We start from the raw sequence: 27,984 nt of genomic DNA, 5'->3' as shown, positions 1-27,984 counted from the left end.
GTGCTTGTTTCTTCTATCATACAGAATTTCATCATAATCATAATCATAATCATCAGGCTGTGAGATCATTTTTGGAGACTTGAATGATGAGCGGTTTTTGTGACGGGCATCTGTATAAAGGTTTGAGGGCCTGTTACTGTTCTAGCGTGTGTTTTCTCCCCCCTCCATCCAGTCATCCATCAGAGAGGTGGGTGTTGTTTCTGGCCCAGCATGTCTAACACACCAGTATAAATCACTCACAGTGATTTCAGGGTCCAGTGTTTAAATAATTAAAGAGCTTTAATTTATCAGGATTTAGCACCTTCAGACATGAGAGCTGACAGTCGCTGTGGGACAGAAAATGAACAACAGTAATGGAGTTAGAGCGGACGGGGGAGAGAGATTCACACTGTAACCAAATTGAATGCACATGCATTAAACAGAAGGGGAAAAGCAATATGTGAAGGGGTGAAGTAATAAAGGCTGTTTTTGAACATGCTTCAGTAACACAATCAAGGATTGAGAAAAGATACACTAAAACAGTTTCATCTGAAACATTTAAAAGCTTTTGAAGAAAAAAAAAAAAAAAAGTTTATTAACTATACACAAGCAATTCATCCAAGAAACTTACAGGTTAATGAATCAGTACCATTAAGCACTAATAATAATAATAATAATAACACAAGAATAAAGCAAGCAGAGGATATGACGTATCTGCATCAAACAACATGCAACACTTTCACAAGTTTCACTTTATAGGCCGCAATTTTATAATTTTGTTCAATATATCGCAGGATTTCAAACTACTGCCAATTTAAACAGACTAAATTTATTACAGAACTTATTATAAAACTGCTATCTACATTATGATTGCTATATAAACATGAACAAAAAAAAGGAAGAGTGCAAACAGCCTCTACAAGGTTTACATTTATGAACTTTGAGCTTAAAAATGAATATTCTGTCATCATTTACACTTCCTCATATTGCTCCAAACCTGAATGACACTTTCTCCCGTGAAACACAGAAGAAGATACTTTGAGGAATGGTTTTGTCCACACAATGAAAGTCTTGGATATTTTTTTTTTGTGGTCCATTTGGGTGTGGGACGACATGAGGGTGAATAACTGCAGATTTTTTTTTTTTTTGGGTGAACTATCCCTTTAAGGGCAGATCAGAAGTCAGACCAAGTACATCTACACTGGATTAATGATACAGTACTGCCCCCTACTGGTTTGAACAAACTCAAAACGTGAAACACACTTCCAAAAAGTGTTAAACTGCCTCTTAAAACAACAAAATAATAAGAAAAATCACAATCTCGGGATCAAAAGACTGATCTGATTCAATATCAGTATTTCTACCCTATGAGCTCACCTCAGTATTGAGGTTTCAAAATAACCCATAAAAGGAAAACACTTTAAAACGGGCCATTCTGTTCCAGTGCCACAAAATCTGACAATATGCTATACAAACTTTACTATATGAACAAAAATCTGTTATAAAAAGGTGAACTAATTATAGATTGGCAGAATATATTTATTTATTTTGACAGCTATGAATGTATATCGTAATGTCTTGTATATGAATATATGTGATCCATATGCTTGTTATGAATAAGCAAATCATCAATATTACACCAATGGTAACTTTGGCATTACCAAAATTAGTGTATGTATAATAATATATCAGAATAGCCCTGAATCCCCTTGTAGTTTGTTGATTCTCTTTTAAGCACAATCAGTAGTTTTTGGTTGTGTTACGTTCAGCTGGGGGTCCATGTCAGTTTTCCAGCATTGAGCGCTGTAGAGCCTCCTGGATCATGGCTTGCTCATCTGTAGCATAATCCTGAGAAAAACACAACAATATCCATTTAGGATTGGTTACAAACAGGCTCAAACCACCAGCAATTTCAGTCACTTAAAGGATGACTCAACTATTTAATCTAGGAAAAAGTTGACATTGCATACACAATAAATAGTCCATTTTTAGGCAATTTAGTCAAAGCAACTTAAAATATTAAACAGCAAAAACTCATACGTTTGATCAGTGATGGAAGCCATTTAGAGCAGAATAATTTCCCTCTGATCATATGACTACCATGATTTAGGTTTGAAAACTATGATCTTTCATTTAATAGATTTTATAAGATATTTTGGAGAATGTTGGTAATCAAACAGTTTCTGGACCCCATTGACTTCCATAGTATTTATTTTTGTCCATCTATGGAAGTCAATGGGGTCCAGCAACTGTTTGGTTACCAACATTGTCCAAAATATATACATTTTTTTATTTCAACAGAGCAAAGAAACTCGTACAGGTTTAGAACAACTTGAGAGTCAATTTTTTTGGCTGCGCTTTACCTTTAAGTTTCTCTAATAATAATTATACTTTAGTGCACAAACTTATGCACTTTACAGTTTCAGAAGTTTGCACAACTACAACACAAATGGTTTAATAAGACAAAGCTCTGCTAAACTAAAAGGCTTTATATCAGTAAGACGCAATTAATGTCCAGCTTAACTTAAATTTGACTTACTATGTATACCACGTGTAATATACAAGTTAAGTAAAATCTTAATTTACTAAGAGAACCCATGTTAAATCACTGAAAAAGCAAACAGCAAGATTGTCGATAGCTGGATGATTTAGTGTATCGACATTCTTCTTTTAACAGTGGAAAACCAGGGCACTGAACTCTTATAACCTACTTACCACAAAAGTGTCGTAAGAAAAAGCATGTCTTATTTTGAGGTGCTGGAAGAAGTCCGCGCTCCTGTAATTGGGGTCGCCCCAGGGCATCGAGGCACATATCGGGCACACCTGCAGGAGAGACACGAGGTTCATATACATCACAATATATGTAGATGAACACTGATTACATACTCTTTGCCACTTCTCAGACTCTTCTCTGTTTAAAGGGAAAGGCTCACGCAATGGAGAACCACCAAGAACCTTAGAAATGACCCTTTCAAAACTGATAGACTCTATAAAGAACTTTTTTTCCCCTTATTCTCATTTATTGTGCAGAAACTCTGAGATGGCGACTTCTTGCTGGTTAAATTGTTCAGAACATATATGCAATTTACAATAATCAGCGCTGGTTGCAGTAAAGCCTGCTTTGAACGGTTGCATAAATATAGGCTCTTCGTGAACCCGACTCCTCTGTTCGGCTCAGTTTGATCTGAAAGGGTTTATTCAAAAAAAAAAGCAACAACAACAACAAAAAAAAAATCAGGTGTTCATCTGAATGGTACCACACTTTAAATAAGAAACACAAACACACACTAGATTAAAGTTTTTGTGGGTATACAAAAAAAAAAAAAAAGTCCTTAATCGTCTCCTTCTCCTGACCCGTCATAGGAAATGAATGGGAAATACAAAAAAAAAAAAAAATCATTTTTTATTTTACTTTATTTTTTCATACAAATCCACACACACACACACACACACGAAGGGATGAGAATACAGAATATCCCCAATGCAGAACACACACACAAACACACACACAAACACAAAAGAAGGGATGAGACTATAGAATATCCCCAATGCAGAACACTCACTCACCCACATACACACACACACACACACACACACACCCACACACACACACACACACCCACACACACACACACAAACAAATGAAGGGATGAGAATATAGAATATCCCCAATGCAGAACACACACACAAACACACACAGAAATACATTAAAAAAAAAAAAGAATGAATTTTAATTTTTTATAAAAGATCAGTTTTTTTTTGTCATATATATATATATATATATATATATATATATATGAATGCATACAAAACAAATTCAACTTCAAACTGGAGTTGTTCCCATATTCCAGTTTCTCTGCTCAATATAGCAGCTCCACTGAGACCCTTTATGCCCTCTAGTGGCAATAATCATCAAATGTGGGTCAATGACATTTTTTCCCTTGTAAGAGATAGTGACTCATTGCATGACCCAATATGATGTTTTCACTAGAACTGGACTGGAATAATCTCTTTGTGTTGCTGTTTTTGTGAAATAATGTAAAAAAAGAAGAAGCTTATTTTCAATTAAAATGATATAGTTCAAGAATATACAGGTAAATAAAATAAAAATCAACAACAAAAACAGAGAAAAAGACTGATATTTATGGACAAGATTTCTAAGATTTATGGACACAAAAATGAGTGTAATGTTTAAGCTCTGGGTCATTTTGACCTGCGAGGAGATGATTTGTTAAACTCTGAGGAGGAAAAGAGTCTTAGATTTAAGAACCATTCAACTAGCAGCTAGTCAGCAGTCTTGCTTTCCAGATTCAATTTAGACCAATCTTCCTTTTATGTAACTTTAAAGGTTATGACCACCAAAAATAATTTAAAATCTAAGCATTTTATGCAACCAGCCTCTACCAGTGTTTAGTCTCCTAAACTTACGGCCATGTGAAAACAAGTACATCCCATGGGAATTGTTGGCTTTTTGACACATTTCCACCCCAGCAAAGATTTGACCCTCTTTGAAACAATGCCTATTAATGAAACTGATACACAGCATATGATACATAAGTATAGCTGTAACTGCGGAGGCCAAGGATGTACTTACTTTTTCCACAGAAGAAAATAGCATTTATTGATATTTTTGTTGAATAAATGATTAAAAAAGTTAATCAAGTAGGTAATAAGCACTGTTTCAAAGAGTCTTGCTTGTACAAATATGTCAAACAAAAAAAAAAAAGCCAACAATTGCCACGGGGTGTACTTATTTTTTCATGTGACTGTAACTACAACAAAATATGCTTTGGTTCCTTTGTCTCGAGACTAAAGGGGCACTTACATTTTCACAAAAAGATTTACATTAAACTACATTAAAGACATTAAAAGACTGAAGAGACACAAGCGAAGCCTCACCACTGGGCGCGGGTCGTGAGCGTGGCGGGAGGTGCAGTGCTCCACGAGACCGTCCTGGTCCAGGTTCTGCTGCTTACAGAAGGGACAGGTGAACGTGTGGCGGTTCGGCACTGAACTACAGGAACAGGAGACCAAGCAGAGTGTGTGTCAGTCCAGATGAAGGATTCAAAAGAAATGGGTGAAGCTAATTTAGGCAAAGCTCAGCAAAGATGTAAGGATCGTGTGAAGTGTTCAGATTCTTTGATTCTTTTTTTAAATATTAAACTTTTTGTGTCAACATTAAAAAGCATGCTGTTTTAATTTGATTCATCCAACAACAGTGTAAAGACATTAATTATGTAATAATTGTGTTCAGTAAAAGAGCTAAGTAAATACATTCTCTGGGTTATGGTTATTATGAACAATCCAGTTCCTAAATTCCTTAATTATCTATCTACCCTTCTTTTTAATATTAAACATATATAACCAATGTTCTTGGTAAATCAGACATAATATCATTTATTTTGGTTGATGTTTTAATATTTTAACACAATAAATGGAAAAAAAGAATACAAATATTTCTTTCAAAATGAACAGAAACCTTCATCTGACGGTGTTAAAAACTGAGGTTGCAATAACTGATTGACAAGACAACAAATGAATTAACAAACTAATTTTTGAATAAATATTTAATTTAATACAACAATCCTTCCAGTGGATTGTTCTTCTGCTTTTATGCCTCATTCTGGGTCTCCAGTAGCTCACAGAATATAAGCTTATATGTTAGGTTGAGTGTAATGGTAAGCATTATTATGTGGCGCCCTGTAGAAGCAAAAGAAATGTTCCTTATGTGAATCCAGAGGATCTGTAGCCTGTCTTTAAAGTGCATCTATTACGTACATTTTAATTATGCGTGACCTGCATGACTTCATAGAGAGCGAACATGTCCGACAGCATTTCTCACTGCTTACAGGGATAGTTCACTTCAAAATGAAATTCCTGTCATCTTTTACTCGCCCTCGAGTTGCTTCAACCCTGTATGACTTTCTTTCTTCTGCTGAACACAAAAGAAGATCATTTGACCATTGACTTGGGGTAAAAATACTATGGAAGTCAATAGGGCCCATCAACTGTTTGGTTACCCATATTCTTCAAAATATCATCCTTTGTGTTCAGCAGAAGAAAGAAAGTCATACAGGTTTGAAACAACTTGAGGGCGATTAAATGATGAGAGGAATTTCATTTTGAAGTGAACAAACCCTTTAAGCAGTGAGAAATGCTGTCGGACATGTTCGCTCTCTATGAAGTCTATTACATCGGGGTTTGCTATTGCTGTGATCTCATGTGAGTGACAGGTTGTAAAAAAAAAAAGAAAAGATGTGTACAAATTAATTATTTATAATAAGAACTGAAATGTGTACAAATTAATCATTTATAATAAGAACTGAAATGTGTACAAATTAATTATTTATAATAAGAATTCCATAAAAAAATAAGAATCATCAATTTTGATTTTATGGTGACAGTAGATGTAAAGACGCCATGTATATAAGGCATATCCTATCATGTCTGTATGTATATATATATATATATATATATATATATATATATATATATATATATATATATATATATATATATGAAGAGTTCAGATGCAAAAGCCTCTAAGTGCCATCTGAAATTTTCTTCTAGAATGATAATTTTTATCAAGCTTGTATATTTAAGTTAAGTAATTTCACTTAAATGACAATTAATAGGTAATTTGCATTGCCATTTGAGTGAAATTACCGAACTTAAATATACAAGCTTTATAAATATGATCATTCTAGAAGAAAATTTCAGATGGCACTTAGAGGCTTTTGCATCTGAACTCTTCATATATATACATACAGTACAGGCCAAAAGTTTGGACACATTAAAAATAGTAATGTTTTTGAAAGAAGTTTCTTCTGCTCATCAAGCCTGCATTTATTTGATCAAAAATACAGAAAAAAAATGTAATATTGTGATATATTATTACAATTTAAAATAATTGGTTTTCAATTTATTATACTTTAAATTATCATTTATTTCGGTGATGCAAAGCTGAATTTTCAGGATCATTACTCCAGTCTATCAAATGATCCTTTAGAAATCATTCTAATATGATGATTCATTATCAAAGTTGGAAACAGTTCTGCTGCTTAATATTTTTTCATAACCTGTGATACTTTTTTAGGATACTTTGATGAATAAAAAAACGAAAAAGAAAAAAGAAAAGAAAAAAAAAGAAGCAAATCTTTTGTAACAACAATATACACTACTGGTCAGTAATTTGGGGTCAGTCATTTTTTTCTTTATTTTTTTTTAAATAAATCAATAATTTTATTCAGCAAGGATGTGTTAAATTGATAAAAAAGTGATAATAAAGAAGATTTATATTAAAAAATATATATATATTTTGAATAAATGCAGTTCTTTTTAACCTTTTATTCATCAAATATATTAGGCAGCAGAACTGTGTCCAACACTCATAATAAATCAGAACATTAGAATGATTTCTAAAGGATCATGTGATCGACTGGATGTCACATGTGACACTGAAGACTGGAGTAATGATCCTGAAAATTCAGCTTTGCATCACCGAAATAAATGATAATTTAAAGCAGGGGTGGGGAACGTTGATCCTGGAGGGCCATTGTCCTGCAGAGTTTAGCTCCAACCCTAATCAAACACACCTGAAGCTAATCAATGTCTTCAGGATTACTGAAGTTGCAGGCAGCCAAATGTTTTTTTCAGGGTTGGAGCTAAACTCTGCAGGACAATGGCCCTCCAGGATCAACGTTCCCCACCCCTGATTTAAAGTATAATAAATTGAAAACCAATTATTTTAAATTGTAATAATATATCACAATATTACATTTTTTTCTGTATTTTTGATCAAATAAATGCAGGCTTGATGAGCAGAAGAAACTTCTTTCAAAAACATTAAAAATAGTAATGTGTCCAAACTTTTGGCCTGTACACATATATATATATATATATATATATATGAGATCCTAATTGAAAAATCACCCATATACAGTATTAAATGCTGAAGAACGTTATATTACCTGACAATGGAAGGCTGGGTCTTTGAAATGGACTTCATACCATCCTTGATATAGTCTTGATATTTGGAGCAAACCCCTGTGTGGCTTCTCATGTCAGACAAAAGAACCTGGGTAGCAGATACACATTTTAACCAGTAACATCTTGGATTCAGACAGAAGCTCACGGTCAACAACACACAGTCTGTTCACGGCCCGGCTGATGCATACCACACACTGAACTCAACAGCACTTGTGGGAATCGAAAGCTCAAATCAGATTGCCTGATGGTACAGGATTTCCACAAATCAGGGTGCAGAGGCTTTGATCAGTCTGACACGAATCTAAACGTGTTTAAAAGGTACTGGGTTAACTTAATAATTTAGCAAAACTTAGAACAACTTAGCAATGTAAAAAGACTGAATAAACCTCCATTTGATTGAAGAGATAAATAGATATGATCTGTGATTGGCTACATTGCTCAACGCTGCAAATATCTCTTTTGCTAATAATGCAAATGCTTTTATTACAGTTTCTCTAACACTCCTGTAGAACCGGTCCGGGTCTGATGATCTTTTCACGGGTTTTCATATTAACGAAGTCAATGCTGTGTGTGAATCGACGACCATCACTGTTAAAGACCCCATGTGGTGAAAATCCAGATGTTAATGTTGTTTATAAGTCTATGTGGTGTTTTTAATGTGCTTTAAGACAAACCATGTGTAAATTCAGAAGTCGACACCATTGCTGAATGTTTTCTCCTTAAAACTGCAGTAAACCAAAGATCGCTGGTGTTTCTGACGTCACAAACTACCTTGTAACCAATCAGATCAACATTTCAAGATTCATACATTCAAGATATTTTAAGGCATGAAGAAACATTTAAATGTCATTTTGGTGATCAAAGACGTGTTTTAAGGTATAAAATAAAAAAATAAATACTGATCAAATGATTGACTACAGTGGGACTTTAACTGGGAAATTACCTTTGATTTGAACTGGCCCTCTCCTAAGATTCTCAGTCCTCTTTGTTCAACAGGTGTTTCGGCCTCACTAACACTGCCTGTGTGCTGTATACCTCAGTGTTGTGTTGTGTTGTTTGTGGGCTACACTCACCGAAACATTAGGGGCTTTCGACCTGAGGAACCTTTTCAGAGTTCCTAGAACTAATAACGGAAGTACACACTTTTTGGCGTGTTCGCACCGCAGGAACTGGGAACGGATGTAGTTCTAGGAACGCCTTTCGGGGGAACTTAATTAGCTCATACTTCAGAGTAGGGTCTAACACAAGCACAATAGGAACTACCAGTGATGTAGGCTAAGTGTACGTTGATTGGTCGAACGCATGCTATACGAAACAGCACCCGACATTAAAAAAAAAAGCTGTGTAAACGCACACAGTTTACTCCACAATAAACACTCAGAGAGCGAATTGCCCTGTCGCCGTTGTTCTTTTCTCAGCCTTGATGATGTGTAGCCCTGCAGGTTAACATAGGAGATTTCCTCTCTTAGCCCTCCTTTTAGCTCTTTCCATTGCATAACTTACACACATTCCATCTCCATTATCACGAGTCCCACGACACACACACACAAACACCCAGCTCTGATCACAGCGCCCTCCATTCTCCAGCCGTTGCCGTTGTTGAATGCCAAGCTGTCGCTGTCGTTCTGTCACTTCAGAGTTCAGTCTGGCACAGCGAATGCAACCAATCTGTCCTAGGGGAACATTTAGTTCTCGGGAACCGCCCTGTTGGCTAGTTCCTATAACTACCCGATGCAAAAGCCCCTATTGTCATGTCCGGGCCCGGGAGAGAGGTAGAGCTGTTCCCTGTGTCTGGCGGGTGTGTTGGCTGATAGCGGTGGAGACTGTGTGAAAAAGACTTTGGGGAGCAGAGCCACATTCTTGTTTTTGTCTCTTCTTTATCCTGCTCTGCTAGGGTGGCGGTGTTTCGTTATTCATTTTTTCCTGACAACTTTAACGTTGACTTCGCTCAGCTGATACAGTTTTACTCTGGCTCGCTCTAGCTCTACTGACTCTGTCTCTAAATGGTCCTTCACACCGGCGGAGCGTTCTCCTAGCTCCTAACTAATAACGGAAGTACTCGCTTTTTGGTGTGTTCGCACCGCAGGAACTGGGAATGGTGTAAGTTATATGAACGCCTTTTGGAGGGACTAAATAGTCTCCTACTTCACAGAATGGTCTTCACAGAAAGATAACTGATCACTTTGATCTGAAGCAAATGATTAATGGGAATAACTAATTCAACAAGTTCTCAAATTGATTTAATTTTTAGTAACCGAGCAGAGAGAATTTTAAAAACTTTTAATATGTTAACAGGCCTTTCTGATCACAATGTGATTCTAGTGGCCAGAAAATGATCTAGCAAGAGATTCAATTCATTCATAAGGAAATATGACTCTTATGGCATTCCAAAAACGTAAACTAGATGATTTCAGAAAGGCAGTTTATCAGATTGAATGGGAGGATTTATTAATCGGAAAAGATCAGGACGAAGACAGTCAAACATTTTCCAAAAAATTAAGAGAGCACTATTAATGATTTCAGTTGTAAACTTAATCCTAAAAATAAAAAATATACTGTCCTTTGAATTAATTCTGATATCTTAAAACTAATGAAAAAACGGGATCAACAGCAAACAGATCAAAGTTTAGTCATGATAGACAAAATTTCGCTATGTTACAGAACAAGGTGGTAAAGTCGTAGAGAAAAGCAAAGGCTGATTTTTTTCTGAGGATAATTAATGAGGCTAGAGGTAATTCTGAAACAATCTGGAATAAGTTGAGCTACTTAAAAGGTGATAAAAAGAAAAGATACTTGATCACTTGAATTGATGGTTAACGGGAAGCTGACTAACAATCCAGCTGATGTAGCCGAAGCATTAAATTATTATTTTGTTGACTCGGTAGTCACAATTACACAATGTTTTTCCCCTAAGTATACATACATTTACCCAGTTAATACAGGTGAACAAGCCCTTACTCTAAAGGCAGTCTCTGAATTAGACGTCATAAGAACAATTACATCTCTTAAACCATCCAGAGCAAAGGATATATTTGGTATGGATGTGGTAATGCTTAAAGAGCTTAGTGAGTCATTAGTTAATCCTATCACTAAAATTATCAATCTTTCAATTTCTCAGGGGATGTTCCCATGTGCTTGGAAGTCATTTGTTATTGTGCCTATATTCAAAAGTGGTGTTCCTCACTCTGCTAGTAATTACAGACCTATTAGTATTTTACCTATAGTCTCAAAGGTTGCAGAGAAATCGATGGCTGCACAAATCACTAATTACTTGAATAATAGTTATTTTGTTTTACATCCAATGCAATTTGGCTTCAGAGCAAACTACTCAACTGAGATGGCAAATTGCTATTTCACTGAAAAAGTTAAGTCTCTATTAGATAAAGGAGGGGTTGTGTTTCTTGATTTCAGGTAAACCACAGAATTCTGTTGTCTAAATTATTAAGTTTTAATTTCTCTCCACATACGTTGAGATGGATCGAATCATACTTGTCAGGTCACACACAGTATGTTAGTATACAGAATTATAAGTCAGCTCCTCTAAGTATATCCACTGGTGTTCCACAAGGATCTATTCTGGGTCCTTTACTTTTTACGTTGTACATAAATGCTCTTCCATCCGTCTGTCCTAACACTAACATTCAAATATATGCAGATGACACTGTTATTTATATACACGGAAGTAGTGTGTCACAAGATGCAAATGAACTTACAGAATCCCTGGTTCCTGTTGCAGCTTGGCTAGAACAATGCTGCTTACAGTTAAACATCTCTAAAACAGTGTGTATGTTTATCACCAAAACTAAGAATTTAAGTATAGTGCCAGATGTATTTGTATCAGGGGAAAGATTACAAGTTGTATCTGAATATAAGTACCTTGGTATTCTGATTGATTCCAAACTTTCATTTAAGGCGCAGGTTAAAAAGGTCTGTAACCGGGTTATCAAATTTTAGATTTATTCGTGATTATATGTCGTCTGACGCCGCTTTGATGGATATGCATTCCATGATTATTTCTCATATTACTTACTGTTTAAAGGGATAGTTCACTTTGAAATTAAATTTTGGTATGTTTTAGCTTACCTCAAGGGCATCCAAGATGTAGGTGTCTTTGTTTGCGCAGTAAATTTCGTCCAAGTGATCTGAGGGCGCGCGCGCATCCTGGTGTGTGACGTGTATGCAGACTGGTGCATAGATATATACACTAGATGCCGCCTTGGCTACGAATTTGAATTCGTTCCAATGAACTGCCGTAGGCAAGGCGACATCTAGTGTATATATATCTATGCACCAGTCTGCATACACGTCACACACCAGGATGCGCGCGCGCCCTCAGATCACTTGGACGTGGCTGTGTATAAGAGGTAAAAACGATATAAATACTGTTCGTTTTCTCACACAAACCGCTCGTTTCGTGTCTTAGGCCATCAGTGTGTACTTACGATGGGGAATTGTTTAATTTGGACTTCGCTGTGCATGCTCTTTGAGACAGTGACCATAGACCAGCATTATACGACTGACAGACAAGAACGGTTTGACCTAAAAATATAAAAACTGAAACTACTGCGGAAACAAAGACACCTACATCTTGGATGCCCTTGAGGTAAGCTAAAACATACCAAAATTTAATTTCAAAGTGAACTATCCCTTTAACTACTTGGTCGCAAGCTAGTATTACTACTCTGAAACCACTAGAGTCTTTGTATAAACAATCACTAAAAACTCTTGATAAGAAATCAGTTCGGTTTCATCACTGCTCAATATATAAAAAATACAATTTGCTAAGCTGGGATAACTTGATCAAATATGTCCATATTTGTCTGCTGTTTAAGACTATACATAGCCTGTCTTCACCACTAAAACAGTTTGTGAATATTAGATCAACTGCTCACCGATCTACAAGGGGTGGGGAAAGAGGGGACTGTATTATTCCTCTCGAAAGAAGTAACGTTAGTCAGTCTGTAGTTTCGGTCAAAGCTGCAAGGGAATGGAACTCCGTCCCATCAACAATTAGACGATTACATGCTTTTGGCTCTTTTCAGTCTCATCTTAAAAAATGGTTACTGACAATTCAGCACTGTCAACATTAGTATTATATTCTTGACAATAGACTTACTAATTGTTCTTGGCTATGTTGCTCTCTTCTGTTGCCATCTTTCTCGCTCTCTTTCCTTTTTCTCATGTTTACTTTGTTTTAGATAATTCACGCATATTTTGTATTGTAATAGTGATTTCTCTGGTTGTGTGTGAATTTGTTTTCTGTAATCACTATTATTATTAATATATTTTTTTTCTCTCCATATGATGTGTATATGTGTGATGCTCTGTCTCTGTTTTTAGGGTGACCTTTTAACATTCTGTCAAGGGTCTACAGATGAAAAATAGCCTTTTGGGCTAATTCTGGCACGTTTACATTTATGTTTATTAATGTGCATTGCCCCTGTAAATAAAAAAAATAATAATAATAATTTTTTTTTAAAAAAACAGCACAATCCTCCTTTCTCCTGACGAGCCTACTGCGTTTTACATTAAGGGAGGCACTTCCGGTTTGAGGAAGTTCCACTCAAAAAGACTAAAACAAATCATTTCAAATCATACGGTTGCGCAACAAATAATCCTTATTAATCCAGTAAGTTTGACTGAAAGAGCTGTACAAATTCCTTCATGTTCAGACTTCAAGATAATAATGTAGCGCTTGGTATTTTAATGTGACGTGGCATAACAAGAATATCTGAGGCAAGATCTCTTTTCAGACGCTGCATTCTTTTCCTCCAGATTATTTTCTTTTTTCGTTTGTATAAAAAGAACAACATATTCTGTGCATTTGTGGTCTGCTTTCCTGATTTAATTTACGGTATATCGCATTAATAATTCACTGGAATGCACTGAGAATCTCTCGTTTTCTCCCCCAAATCCTCACGTCTCTTTCCAGGTTTGTTTTCACACGGATGCTTTCAAATATAATTGTCTCCATTAGCAGTGTTTACTGGAACGTTTCTAAAGCAAGTAAATACAATATTTATTGTCTGTCAAAATGACGGAAATCACTTTGAAATATTATCACTCAATGTTCCAGTTAATGAACATTTTTGCATAATACAGACAAATATTACTACAGAGATATTTAACACGTCCATAATATTGCTGCAGAAATAATCAAGCTTTGGGGTTGCTCACGGTCTGAGGTACTAACTAATTGGTTAATGCTTTTACACTTTTACATGTCCTCTTAATGGTCAGTGGTTGAAGGGTGAGTAGAATAATGTCATCATCTCATTGTACCCAGTTGTTGATGCTTATTATTGCGTTCATAGAGTGAACCTGTCACTGATTGTTTACAGTTACTCCCATAATTTGCATCATGAGGCGTAGGAAAAAGGTGGATAGGAACTACCAGTGACGTAAGTGTGTGTTGATTGGCTGAACGGCTATTGTCTATTTTTTAAGCTATGTTTGACATAAAAGGTGACGTATATTTAATACGTTTAGAAAATAAAGGAATGCTCTTATGAAGTTAAAATGAATCAATTTAGGGGGGCAAATATCACCTCTTAAAGGGGACCTATTATGCAAAACTGACTTTTACATACAGTAAATGTGTGTCAGCAGTGTGTTACACAACTACCCTATGATGGTGTCAGGGTTTTGATGTTTCAGTGTGTTTTAAGTTCAGTGCCCGTTTCCCAGTGTGTGCCAGTTTGTTCCCTTGATTGTATATCCCCATTCACCTGTTGCCCATGAATTAGCTCTGTGTATTTAAGTCCTGTCTTCCTTCAGTTCTTTGTTCGGTGTTGTCAATGTTAAAGTGCGTTTTGTCTGTTTCTTGTGATATATTTGGATTGAAGACCATTTTGTTTGAATCTTCATCTTCATGCGCTTCCTGGTTAGCAGTCTCCGTGACAGTGTGAGTGTCTCAAAATGAGTCGTTGGCTAGACGGATGTGTTTGACCTTTGCGTTCGCGTCTTGGCATCTTTTATAGCGTCTTGCACAGGAAACAGCGTTTTAAAAACACAGCGTTCAATTAAAGGAAGTTTAACTTGTATAAACCGTACGAATGGCCTCGAATTGGAGGGGGGGGGGGGGGAAGCAAGGTCCTTCTAGCGCATGTTTGCATGGAAAATAATGGAAAGGCAGCGCAGTGGAATTCAAAAACATGTTTTGTGGAAACTGCGCTATGGTGTTCTCCAGTTTTGGAGTATCTGAGCTGAGGCACGAAGGCTCTGCCCTCTTCTGGAAATGGGCGCGGGGAGCAGCAGCTCATTTGCATTTAAAGACACACACACAAAAACATCTTGTTTTTGTTTCCACACAAAAGCGGGCATTTTGGGCATTAGTGGAGCGGCTAAGTGATATAATCGTTCAGTTTATGATACAAGCGTGAAAATTGGCATGAGCAGTCTCCATGGGTCACTTGACAAGAAAATTGTCCAAACCACTTGAAATTTCAAGATTTTTCATTTTTCAAGATGGCTGACACCTTAGTGGAGCAGTTAAGTGATATAGTGGTTTATTTGGTGATACAAGCATGAAAATTGGCATGAGCAGTCTCTGATGGTCACTAGACAATAAGCCACCCACAGCTACTTGAAATTTCAAGATGGCGGCCATTTTTCAAGATGGCCACCACCTTAGTGGAGCAATTAGGTTCATGGCAATTTTCATGCTTGTATCAACAACTAAATGATTTCTTAAGCCTAATTGCTCCACTATATCACTTAACTGCTCCACTAAGGTGTCGGCCATCTTGAAAAATTGCCGCCATCTTGAAATTTCAAGTGGCTCGGACAATTTTCTTGTCAAGTGACCCATGGAAACTGCTCATGCCAATTTTCACGCTTGTATCATAAACTGAACGATTCTGCCAAACATAAGCACTTAGCCGCTCCACTACATGGTAAAATAAATGATCTGTGGGGTATTTTGAGCTGAAAATTAAGTCACATTCTGGGGACACATAAGACTCATATTACATCTTGTAAAAGGGGGCATAATAGGTCCATTAGTTTCTGTCACTACCATGAATTAATCACCGCACAGAATATGAAGAATATGGAAATCTTCAGGAGTCGGCGGTCCACAACAGGCCTAAACCTTCCAAGGTACTAGCGCAAAAACACACTCATCTAAATTTTACACTTAATTTTAAAAAATGCACACGATGATATATTTTTGTCAATATTGCAACCCTACTTGTCACTAATTTCTTTAAAATTTCCTGTACCACCATTCAATGCCTTTTTTTCTATTGTCTAACAGTCAATTATTGCAGTATAATCTATTTCAGATAAACATGTCACTACAGTGTTTAACAATCTCCCCCTGATTAAGTGGGTGTTTTTTTGGCCAGAATAAGCACTTACAAATGAATAAGTAATGCCATCTAAACGTAACATACACAGTTTAACTCGCAAACATGCACCCACACACCTCTCTTGTACAGCCTTTGCACCTCCCGATTGAGCTCTGCATCAAGTCTTGTAAACGATCTGCTTTCTCCCACTTGCGCAGATCAGACCTGCAGACTGCACACACAGGTTTCTGAGGCCGCAAGCACTCCCGAAGGCAGCTTTCACAGAATCTGACCACACGAAACAAGGGATATGTTTTATTTAAAACAGTAATGTTTGATGCAAATATGCACATTTGGATGACAACAAAACAATCCCACTTTCCAACAAGATACATGACTCTGTCACTATGTAGGGTGAATTAAGGGTGATTGGGACATCATTTTCTCGCCTAATGGTTGAAAATTAAAAACTTTTTTGCTGAGTCATATCTGTGAGACCACATAATCAAAATCGGACGCCCTCATTGGTGTGACATTGTGTAGGTGGGCGGGGCAGGCGTCAAACAGGAAGTTGATCCTGAAATGCATGAAGTAAGAAAAATAACAAGCTTTTCATAATGAGGTCATAAAATTGTCATAACTATTTTACACAAACTTTTGATGGAACCATGAATATGATGCACTACTGCAACACAATCAGTAAAAATGTGTTCACTTCATGTTTCTATTTTCAGAATTAGGTTTTTATTTTTATTTTGTCCCATTGAGTGATTGGGACAGTGCTTAAAGGAGTCATAACCTAGTATTACCTTGGATACCTACTGCTGTATTATAGTCTTTCAGGCCCTTCTAAAAAAGAAAAGTGGAAAAAAAATAAACACAGAGCTCCTCAGACCCTTATTTCTGAAGGCATTATTGTCTCGCGAGATCTGATGCGATATTTTGGCTGTCGTGGACGGTCATTTTAATAATGCAAATGAGGGGCGCGTTGATTGGTGGCAGGAAGGAGGGGGGTTGACACCGCAGGTAACGCTTTAGCATATCATTACAAAATGACATCATGGCGCAAGTTATGAATGAACCCGACCAGGCCGCGACCGGCTTCCCGGCCAGTGTATAAGCGTTAGGCAATCAATATACAACAATAGCCGAATTCATGATGATCTCAGTCATTTGTTGTTTGCAAAGTAACGTTAGCAGCCATTCCCCATGTTTACCTCGAAGCTAATACTCCCGCTAGCATACAATAGCCGCATTAGCAGTTAGCTGCTGTTTGTTACACAGAGTAGAGCAATAAAAACTCAGTCTTACCGTTTCAATTTCAGGCAAGTCTCTGATGGTGGGAATTGCACCTTTTTCCAAACAGAGCTTCGAGGCCAACTTCGCCTGATATTGCCCCAAATTTGTGTATGATTCCTGTGTGAAATGTTTAGCGCAGACTCCTAACGATAAGCCAGTTGAAAGTGTTGTTGGGACAGCGTCATTAAAAATGAATTTAATCCACTGGTCCCTGATAGTTTGGTCCGTTTTTGGTAGAGAAAACACATTTACATGTTGTTTGTGGCAGTCAACCACAGAGCAACTCAGGTGTGTACTCGTTTCTCCATCTTTCTCGACTGAACTGAATATGAGGGGGAGAGGGGCGGGCTTCCCGCGGCATAGGTTTGCGGTGTCCATATATGGTATATCCTGCCCCGTCATGACGTCAAGACGGGGCTGAAATCAAAATCTCGTATTTGAGTGCGCGTGCACGCGCGCTGGTTTATTTACCCTGAGGTAAACAAACGCTTCACTTTTAAATATCGGCTTCCCGGCCAGTGTATAATCGTTAGGCAATTATAACATACATTGATTCTCGTGGAAAAGTGAAAATTGCAGGTTATGACTCCTTTAAAGACTTGGAAAATGATTAACCTTGCAATAGATAACCATTGATTATGCTCTAAATTTGTGTTTTCCAACATTTTCACTTGTGCAAACCCTAATCAACCACAAAAATGTTGGGCTGTTTGGCTCAGTTTACATAAAAATGTATGGCATGCATCCATTCATTATAATATAAACGACTGTTCAAATGGATAGTTAACATCTTTCAGATTACAGAAATGCATCATGTGTTGGGCTGATGTTTTTAATGTATGGCAAGAAACCTTACAGTCTCCCAATCACTCTTAATTCACCCTATATGGCTTTAATTGATATAATGCACACTTGAAGATTTCATCAACACTGTTACCACCATTTTCCCCCTATTTAAATAAACTAGTCCATGAATCAAAATACTCTTCAATTTATTTTAACAAAGTATTCCTCCTTTTATCGCTTTTACTGGTGGTTTGTTATGATTGTCGGGCATGTAAGACCCTTAAAATGTATATCAAAGTACTTTTTTTTTTTTACCTCATCAAAATGGAAAAGACCCTGTTTCATAGGTCACTGTGGGTGTTGTAGTTTGATCAAAGCATAATAAAGCTAGCACTACAATTCCCACAATCCCACACTGCAAAGTTTTCTACACAAGAATCAAAACTGAAAGTAACCAATTGCTGTCTTCTGGGAAACTCATATCACAACTACATTTATTGATCATTATTATTGGGCACAATCATATTAAGTTTAAACTACATGGCATGAAGGCTGTGCGTCGGTTGCACGTGATAACGAAATAAACATTACACATGTCAATCGAGAAGTTACTGCGGTAAGTTAAGGCACTAGACCTCATGGATACTCACGTATGTCCGCACTGTGTGGTCATCGGAGAGATAAATATCTCCAAACACACAGGACATATGAATTCATCATCTTCAGCATCGTTCACATCAGTTTGAGGGATTGTTTTGAGCATTGCCATGTCTGCTGCGCTGTGTTTCCGTGTTCTTGAACTCCAGTCCGGTGAGATTCACTGTCGGGATGGGAGGAGCACAAACTCAGCTGATCTCATGCACACGCATGAGAAATTACATTAATACAGACCTGTTTGACTAATGACAAAAAGCCGCAGAGGTTACCCAAATGAGTGAAAGATGGTACATATGTAGTGTGTGCGTGTGTCGTCTTTTAATCAAGAGTTGTGAGCGTGATATTGCTGCTAGTGGTATCCGATTCATAAATGAATCACTTGAACCGGTTCTTTTAATTGATTCGGAAGGCGTGAATATGAAAATCATGAATTTCTACTCGACTGCGAGGTAGATGAAACCATAGACAATAATACATACGTATTTATTATGTCTACGGTTGAAACTTCTTATAGTGAAACTGATGGGTGAAAAACGTAACATTTGACTGGAATGACAGCAACAAACTGGAACACATACGTCGTCACTAAATATTTGTATAATTACAATCCTACGCTAACTGAAAATGACTCGGTGTTTGAGCAAACATTGTTAAAGTACAAAATAAAAAAAAATAAAAAAAACAAAGACGTTGAATGCAGCGCAGGGACTTCTGGGATTTTGAGCGATGACTCCAATGAATCGAATCATGTAGCCGAACCGACTCGCTGAATGAATCAGAGATTCCAACGCTAGTCCTATCTGCAGCCTGCAGCCTCGGGAGCGCGCAGAGGAGGCAGTGTGGCGCATGCGCAGTCTGGCGATGGGGATTTCCAGCGGAACATGAAGGTAAGAGGCGCTGGATGATGGGGAGGAGGGCGGCTCATTAATGGTGCCCAGCACCGCACGACACTCAACGGGCATGTTTACATTCAAGTCTTGTTCATATTGAGGTAATTAAAAAGTAAAGGAAGGATGGTGTGTGGTTAAATTGTGTGGTGTGTGGGTTTACAGGGCCCTGCAACTGCGCTAATGTTAGCAGTGGTGTGCTAACAGCATCTAATATCAGCCATAGAAACGAGTTAAGAGTAGACTAACGACTTTATTAATGTCTATCCCTGTAACAAACACTTGTTAAGAGATCAGATCGGACTGTCTGGTGCTTTGACAGATTTATTTACTAAGTAAACGAGACTCATATTAGCTGTGTGTTGCTAACACACGTCACTGTTTATCACTGTAGCAATGCAATGCAGGCAGAAATAATCATGTGTTAATACTTCACTGTTCTCTGTAAACCCTGGTCTGTTTAGGTGGATTTTTTCACATTTTCTATGTTCAGTGTGATGTTGTGATTATGATAGGATGATGTCCTGATGGTGGTGATGATAGATAGATAGATAGATAGATAGATAGATAACTTAGTTGTAAGTGTATGTATTTACTAGCTTGAATGACAGTCTCATCAGTTTTCATTGAAGGTAAATGCTGGGAATACTGTGTGAGTATTCAGTTGGCAGCCTAACCAATGAGGAACGAAGTGGTGTGTGTGGCCTTATTGTACACAGTCCACATTCACTACTAGAAACAGGGTTTGAGCTCCTGTATTATATACAGCATTATATACACACATCATTGTGGAAAGTCCCAAATTCCTGTCATTCACAAGATTGACAATTCAAAAAGTGTCCCCTATCCTTACCAGTTTGTTTGTTAATGTTTTTTTTGTTGTTGTTTTAAATCTAATTTGCTGATGATTTCAGCATCTATATATTACCTGGAGAAAGCTATTGACTTCACATTCATCTCAAATTCTCAATAAAGTCAGGAAGTATTCTGCATATGCTGCTATCTTTGGACACAGACACGAGTCAGTCACCTGAGCGGTGAATGCTGATTGGCTGATGGAACCACAGTCCGAAACCCTTCACTGCTGGTTCTGTGGGTTACATGAGCTGATATATCAAAGGCCAGAGGTTTAGTCCATTTTGCGTTAATCCATTTTATTTAAATGCCATTAAAAAAAACAGTATCATTTTTATAATGAAATATTTGTAGTGTATATGTTGCCTGCAAAAAAATAAATAATAATTTAGCACAAATACATGACTACATTTGAATGTCTGTTAGAGGAGGAGGATTATTTGTGTACCTAAAGTGGTGTTGTTAGATGAGCTAACTGCCCATGCTAACTTTTCAAACATTTTACTCCGTTTAGGCTAACCCAGGGGTGTCAAACTCAGTTCCTGGAGGGCCACAACCCTGCAGAGTTTAGCTTCAACCCTAATTAAACACACCTGATCCAGCTAATCAAGGTCTTCAGGATTACTAGAAACTTCCAGGCAGGTGTTTTTGGAGCTAAACTCTGCAGGACAGTGGCCCTCCAGGAACTGAGTTTGACACCCCTGGGCTAACCCTTAATTAAATCCATTCCACATAATTACACAGATTTCCATTCACAAAAGCTCAGAAAATGTTTAAAACCAGCCTACTATAATTTAGACCACATCACACATATGTAAAGTTCATTATCACGGTCTGCTTTGGTCTTTCTGTGATGCATGCCTGCATTATTAACTAGCTCTGTGATTGCAGGTCAATAGACTGAGGCAAGCCTCCACTTCTTTCACAGAGTTGTGTTATTCAAACAGGTTTTGTTCTTCTCTCATTGCAGCAGCTGGCAGCATTGGACATGGTGTTTTTAACGTATTCTCCTCTGCAAGCCCTGACCTTCAACCTGCTGCAGGGGGGCAACCTGACAGTGAGGGCTTAAAAAGGTGAGGAGTCTCCATTCAGCCCCCAGTTCAACCACCTTCTCATGTCATGTTGCTTCTTTTGAGGTGTTTTGGCTAATGAGGCACGCAGAGATGCCTATAACAGCAGGGAAGAGCCCTGGGCAAGGTGTACGCCCAAATTAAACCGCACACCTCTTCACTTTCATTATTCCATATCACTCCTTTGGAGGATGATCGCAACTTGCTGATTTTCCCCACTATACTGCACCGTTGTCCCAGGTCTTTCGGTGTCCAGTGGGAGAGAGGCCTTGAGATGGCAAGGGGTCCCATTTAAAGAAACTCCTGGATTGTGGGATAAGCGGTTGCCAGCTACGCAGCCCACTGCCACCAATGGATGCCAAGTTGCGAGAAGATCTGTTCCGCAGGTATGTGGCATCTCTGGAGAATCGGCTCGAGGAGGGAACCGGTGAAGGAGGAGATAAGCCAGGGGCTAAGACTGAGGAAGCACTGGTTTCCACTGCGACGGCACTGCTAGGCTCATACCAGCCTGATCCCGGCCAGCGCTTCCGCATGGTTCGGTTCTACGACGTAGCGGAGAACTCACTGAGAACTCAGAGAGGCGCAAACTTGCGGACATTGGAGACAGCCTTTGCAACGCTGGAAACCATCTGTACCAACTTGTTGCTCTTTCCGTGGAAGAAGGAGTTCCGTTGCATTAAGGTGAGTCGAGAGATTGAAGGATTCTCAAAAAAAAGGCCAAATCTAATTTTGCAGTTCTTGACTTCTGTGGAGCACAAAAGGAAAGATGTTTCTTTTTGGGTGAACTACGATATATCAGAGGAAACAAGTTGTGTGAGGAGCTAAGGTTGTAGATTCAGTGCATTTTGGGGTTATTATTGAGCCTTTTATTAATACCTTACCTTACATTTTCTTGTTTGTGAATGTGAAAGATATCAGACAAGGCAGTGTGAATGTCATAATTCCCTTTGCTTTTGACCGTTTAATGACTTTTCTTTCACCCTTCCAGACCTTCACAGGGCCATACGTGTACCAGTTGCAGTCGGTGATATGCGACGCGGACCTGCGTTCACTTCTGCGCTCCATGGGCTATTCAAGAGACCAAGAATTGCAGTACCACGTTCGGGACCATCCGGGCGGAGCCTCCCACCTTCGGCAGCTTTCCTTTGAGCTGCTTCTTGCCCAGGCTGAATGCCGGTTACTCAGCGAGGTGGTGTCCATGTCTCGGGGCTTCGCCTCGGAGCTGGAGGCCGTGGATGTGAGGAGGAACACCAGAGAAGATGCAGCAGGGTGTGCTGACACCCTGCGCCGACGGGACAGCCTCACCGGAGACTTGTCCCGCCTGTCGGTGCGGCCCGTGGATCTCGACCGTGCCCATCTTCGGAGAAGCGGTCGGCCCTCCAAATCAGTGGATGTGACGGACAGCGCAGGACACTGGCACCAAGCCAGCAAGCCCGTGTTAAAGGCTTCGCTCAGCCTCCGCAAAGAGCCGCTATTCGTCGACACGGAGGAAGACATGAAGGATGAAATCCTCCGGCCGAGTCCCTCGCTTTACCCCGTGGCGGCTCCGCCCTCGTACAGCCCAGTGGCGGACTTCTTTCCCATCCAGTCGCCCCCGTCCGAGCCATACTCCTACCACTTGTCCTCCCTGGATGAGGTGGACTTGTACACTGAGCGGGGTTTGGGTGGCCTCCAGACGGCCTCCAGACCGCCGAGCCGGGAGCCTCGAGAAGCCCGGGACGGTTGGGTTCTGAAGGGGCACATGATGAAGTGCCAGGGCTGCGGGATGGGCTGCCCTTCGCTCTCCTCCTGCCAGCGCTGCGACATGATCTTGTGTTCGTCCTGCCATGCGGTGGAACCGACGCCTTGTTGCGGCTTCCAGGATTACACTAAAACTTCCCGCCCTCTGGACGGATACATGCCCATCAAGGAGAAGTTGTCCGTCTACTCCAACGCCCACTCGCACACTCACCCTCACCCACTCCCCCACGCTCAGTCCCACTCGCTGCTGCTGGACAAAGCTGTGATGAGCAGCAAGCTGTTTCCCAGTAAACCCGTGGGATCGGTGGTCAGCTCGGTCAGCAGTGGCGGCAGCAGCAGCGTTGGGGAGCGGATGAGTTTGGGCGGCTCCCGCTGTGGCTTTTGCAACAAGCCCGGGGCCTCCCACACCTGTGTGAACTGCTCCAAGGTGTCATGTGACATGTGCATGAGCCTTTACGGCAGTGATGTGTGCACCCGCAAAAATCCTCATCATAACTTTGTGCCCAATCATCAGCTCAATTTCAAATCCAGCACCATATCCCACCTCGTGTATCGATAGACCGGGAACACAGCCGCGCTTCAGTCGTGCACTACACCTCTATTGCTCCTTTTATCTCTGCCTTTTTCACCCTTGATTTGTTTTGTTTTGTTTTGTTTATTTAAAGTTTCCTGCTTCCTCTCTCAGTTGGCACTTGTTTTGGTCATGTGATGTTGCGGTGCATTTCTTGTCCCTCAGTAGCTCTACTTTATTAAGGACAAAAAAAAAAAAAAAAAAAAAAGGTGTTTAACCAGAGAAATCCATTCAGTATCAATGTTTGTTAACTTTAAAATAACCATGCAGCGTGAACTGTGAAAGTTTAGCAGAGACTTCACCCTGGAATTGAATTGAGTAAGTTGGAACTTCTCAAACTTGAACAAATGAACAACAACAACAAAAAAAAAATATTACACTGGACGTAAATAGTATATATTTTGAATTGTGAAACTATAGATCTATGTAAGACTTTTACAGGTGAATGGGGTTTAAGTTGTGAATTTGTATCAGAACTTCTAGTTGCTGTTAAGTCCCTATATTGAGTCCTCTGACAGGAAATGCCTTGTGGGTTTACCCCGAAGAAGTCAGCCTACGCTGTTCAAAGATGCTGCTGTTGAAAGTAAAACCAGGAGAGGGCACTCCTGGCTTCAACATGTTTTGCAAGAACCATGAATCTCTTCTTGGCAAAGTTAATGCACATACTGTATGATTATGTCTGTGTATATATTATTATTTTTTTCCTCTGTCCAGGTTTCCTTTACATTATTGTAACCTGTTAATATTTTAATTGATTTGAAATGGAGAATAATTTAATATTTTGCTACACTGACTGTCATTAGAAACGGTTTAAAGTTTGAGTTTTTTTTTGTTTTGTTTTTTAATTCATTGTACATTAATTATATGATGGTGTGTACACATACCATGACAAACTAAAGTGTTACTACTGGGTGAATGTCACAAAGGATTGTATGGGTCATATTTCACCCCAAAATCCAAATAAGACATTATATTATGCTTCGAGGAAAATAAGATTATCATTATTGCACTGAAAAAATACAGCATTGAAAATCATCCTTTTTGGTCTAGAATGATTTTTTTCTGAACTCAGTACAACAAATACTACCGCATTCTTACAGTAGGACTTTACAAGTGTTGATTTCACTTATGGTTGAGAATTATGGTCACGGTTATGAGAATTAGAATCTATTTCAGAGTGCATTTTAGGGGCAATTGTACTTAATTGTTAAGAAAATAATGCCACAAAGACATGGGCTAGCATAGGCTTCATTTTCTTTAAGCAGAATATTATTTCTTGCCGTTTTTTTTATTTTTATTTATTTTTTTATTCTGGAGTAAAATATGACTTGGACATGTTTTTGTGAAATTCACCCTAATAAGAGATTTTTAGTCATTGTATCAGCACAATTTTCAAAAGTTGGCCGGTTTTATATTATTCAATGAAGGTAACACTAATTAAATTATGTGTATATACATGCATGTATGTACACACACTGGCTGACCAGAAAAAAAAAAGTTGCTGTTTGGATTTAAATAGGCAAATGCTTAAAGGGATAGTTCACCCAAAAATGAAAATTCTGTCAGTAATTACTCACCCTCATGTTGTTCCAACCGCGTAAGACCTTCGTTCATCTTCGGAACACAAATTAAGATATTTTTGATTAAATCTGAGAGTTGTCTCACTCCTCCATAGGCTTCTAAGGGACTGAAACTTGCTGGCCCAGAAAATGTATTAAAGAGATCGTTAATATAGTCCAAGTGACTCCAGTGGCTCGATCTTAAGTTTATCAAGCGGCGAGAATACTTTTTGTGCACAAAAACAAACAAAAATAACGACTGTATTCCACTATTCATTTCCTTCTCTCTGGGCCTCGTAGTGTTTAAGCGTAGCGCGTCTGTGTTGTACGTCACCACGTATCACACATGACCAGCGTCGACCAATAGTGAGCATACGTGGTGACGTGCAACACAGACGCGCTACGCAAAAACACTACGTAAACTAACTCGAGGCTCAGAGAGAAGGAAATGAATAGTAGAATAAAGTCGTTATTTTTGTTTGTTTTTGCGCACAAAAAGTATTCTCGTCGCTTTATAAACTTAAGATCGAGCCACTGGAGTCACTTGGACTATATTAACGATCTCTTTAATAACTTTTCCGGGCCAGCAAGTTTCAATCCCTTAGAAGCCTATGGAGGAGTGAGACAACTCTCAGATTTAATCAAAAATATCTTAATTTGTGTTGTGAAGATGAACGAAGGTCTTATGGGGTTGGAACAACATGAGGGTGAGTAATTACTGACAGAATTTTCATTTTTGGGTGAACTATCCCTTTAAGAGTCTATGATTGAATCATTATTGCAGTGATTATTATGTTATATGCTAATTGGCGGAGTGTGTAGCTTTTCCTTTCTTATATGGCCATATTCCAGGATGACAATGTCAAGATTCATCAGGCTCAAACTGTGTAAGAATGGTTGGGTGGGAGCATGAAGAATCATTTACACACATGAATCGGCTCCTCTGAGTCCAGATCTTAAACTCACTGAAAGTCTGTGGGATGTGCTGGAGGAGACTTTACAGAGTGCTGGACTCTTGCATTGACAATACAAGATCTTGACTAAAAAAGTATGCACCTCTTGATGAAATTAAATGTTATTCCATCAATATGGCCATGCTGTGTTTTCCTATATGATTGTTTAAGAAATGAAAAGCTACACACTCCATCAATTAGGTTTAGAAGAACTTTTGCCAAACATATAACATGATAGAAACATAATAATCACTGCAATAATGATCCAATCATAAACTCTTAAGCATTTGCCTATTTAAATCCAAACGGTGAATATTTTCTCTTTCTTTTTTGGCAGGGCAGTGTATATATATATATAATTTTTTTTGTTATTATTATTATTTATTTTTTTTGCCTGTACGAACAGAACAAAATCAGTATATCATTCTGGATACATATCTTTAATTTCAGAGACCTTTCAGCCTGCTCTCCTTGCTGCCTTAGGTAACCTGAAGGCTGCACACAATGCAGGACTTGATGCTTAATGTCTGTACGCAGCATAAAGCGAGGGCCAAAAAAAAAAAAAAAAAAAAACTCGTCAGGGAAACAGAATCTAGCACAAGACATGAAGATGGCATGTTCTGACAAAGTAACTTCAGTATGTGTTTTTGGTTTAGTGAAACGAGTGTTAGTGGATGCGGCTCGTCCTCTAGCCTTTGTCTCTCTGTTGAACGAAACTCTGCTTCCTCCTTAAAATCCTGCAGTTGTTTCCAGTACAAAACAGCAGCCAAGAATTTTGTGATTGGATTTTCCACCCAAATGACGGCATGATTAACCAGTCAAACTGCAACGTGCCAAACACCCACAGGCTGTGTAGGTAAAACCGTACCTTTAACTGCTTATCTGCACAGTAGCTGAGCCATTTGAAAGTGTTTTAACCTTTGGGGGATGGATGACACTTTCTCTCACACACGTCATCTTAACCTGTTAATCTGTTTGTGTGGTTATTTCACTGGAGATGAACTGATGGTGAATTGACCCTGACACACACACACACACACACACACACAAACACACACAGAGACACGTACTCTTCTGCTCCTCGTGTTCCTGCTGTTCATCAAGCATTAGTCAGATCTCTCTCTGGCGTGGTGGGGCGAAGTGGCTGGGTGGGTCAGGGGGGGTGTCAGTAAAAGTATAATCCTATAATTATATAAATTAATTAAAGCGATGATTTTATAAAATAATTTCAAAAATAAAATTCTACAAAAAAGCACTGCCTTTGGTGTTTGGGTTTTGGATAAAAACGAGCATAAACAGGATTTTTCAGTAAATAAGTGGTTTCAGTGGAAAACTGTTAAACACAATT

The 27,984-nt window shown here is 38.6% G+C and overlaps 2 protein-coding genes and 2 long non-coding RNA genes across 7 annotated transcripts in view; 2 read left to right on the top strand and 2 right to left on the bottom strand.

Annotated features, from left to right (window-relative positions):
- The window catches only part of LOC307145408, a 1,105,317-nt gene that overhangs the window by 926,129 nt on the left and 151,204 nt on the right, over positions 1-27,984 (bottom strand). The window lies entirely within an intron of this gene.
- On the bottom strand, positions 261-19,386 carry rnf114 (ring finger protein 114). The gene is made up of 7 exons (XM_079848505.1): positions 19,236-19,386; positions 18,995-19,164; positions 16,397-16,547; positions 7,950-8,056; positions 4,879-4,993; positions 2,695-2,802; positions 261-1,827 (listed from the first exon to the last, which is right to left on the bottom strand). The coding sequence occupies exons 2-7, from the start codon at positions 19,111-19,113 to the stop codon at positions 1,762-1,764; spliced, it is 666 nt and encodes a 221-aa protein (XP_079704631.1). The 5' UTR covers positions 19,114-19,164; positions 19,236-19,386; the 3' UTR covers positions 261-1,761.
- LOC307145409 lies at positions 13,088-14,216 on the top strand. Its single transcript, XR_013818952.1, has 2 exons — positions 13,088-13,763; positions 13,901-14,216. It is a non-coding gene; the product is annotated as an uncharacterized lncRNA (long non-coding RNA).
- On the top strand, positions 19,673-25,626 carry spata2 (spermatogenesis associated 2). 4 transcript variants are annotated; one of them, XM_079848486.1, is made up of 4 exons: positions 19,673-19,888; positions 21,714-21,816; positions 22,054-22,494; positions 22,802-25,626. In XM_079848486.1, the coding sequence occupies exons 3-4, from the start codon at positions 22,165-22,167 to the stop codon at positions 24,110-24,112; spliced, it is 1,641 nt and encodes a 546-aa protein (XP_079704612.1). In that variant the 5' UTR covers positions 19,673-19,888; positions 21,714-21,816; positions 22,054-22,164; the 3' UTR covers positions 24,113-25,626. The 4 variants fall into 4 exon arrangements, with proteins under 4 accessions (XP_079704612.1, XP_079704611.1, XP_079704610.1 ...); XM_079848485.1 differs by having other exon boundaries at positions 19,673-19,992; XM_079848484.1 differs by having other exon boundaries at positions 21,714-22,494.

The sequence above is a fragment of the Squalius cephalus genome, assembly GCF_949319135.1.
Source record: "Squalius cephalus genome assembly, chromosome: 18".
Classification (NCBI taxonomy): domain Eukaryota; kingdom Metazoa; phylum Chordata; class Actinopteri; order Cypriniformes; family Leuciscidae; genus Squalius; species Squalius cephalus.
The sequence above is the reverse complement of the archived record's forward strand: the minus strand, read 5'-3'. Positions and strand labels throughout refer to the sequence as shown.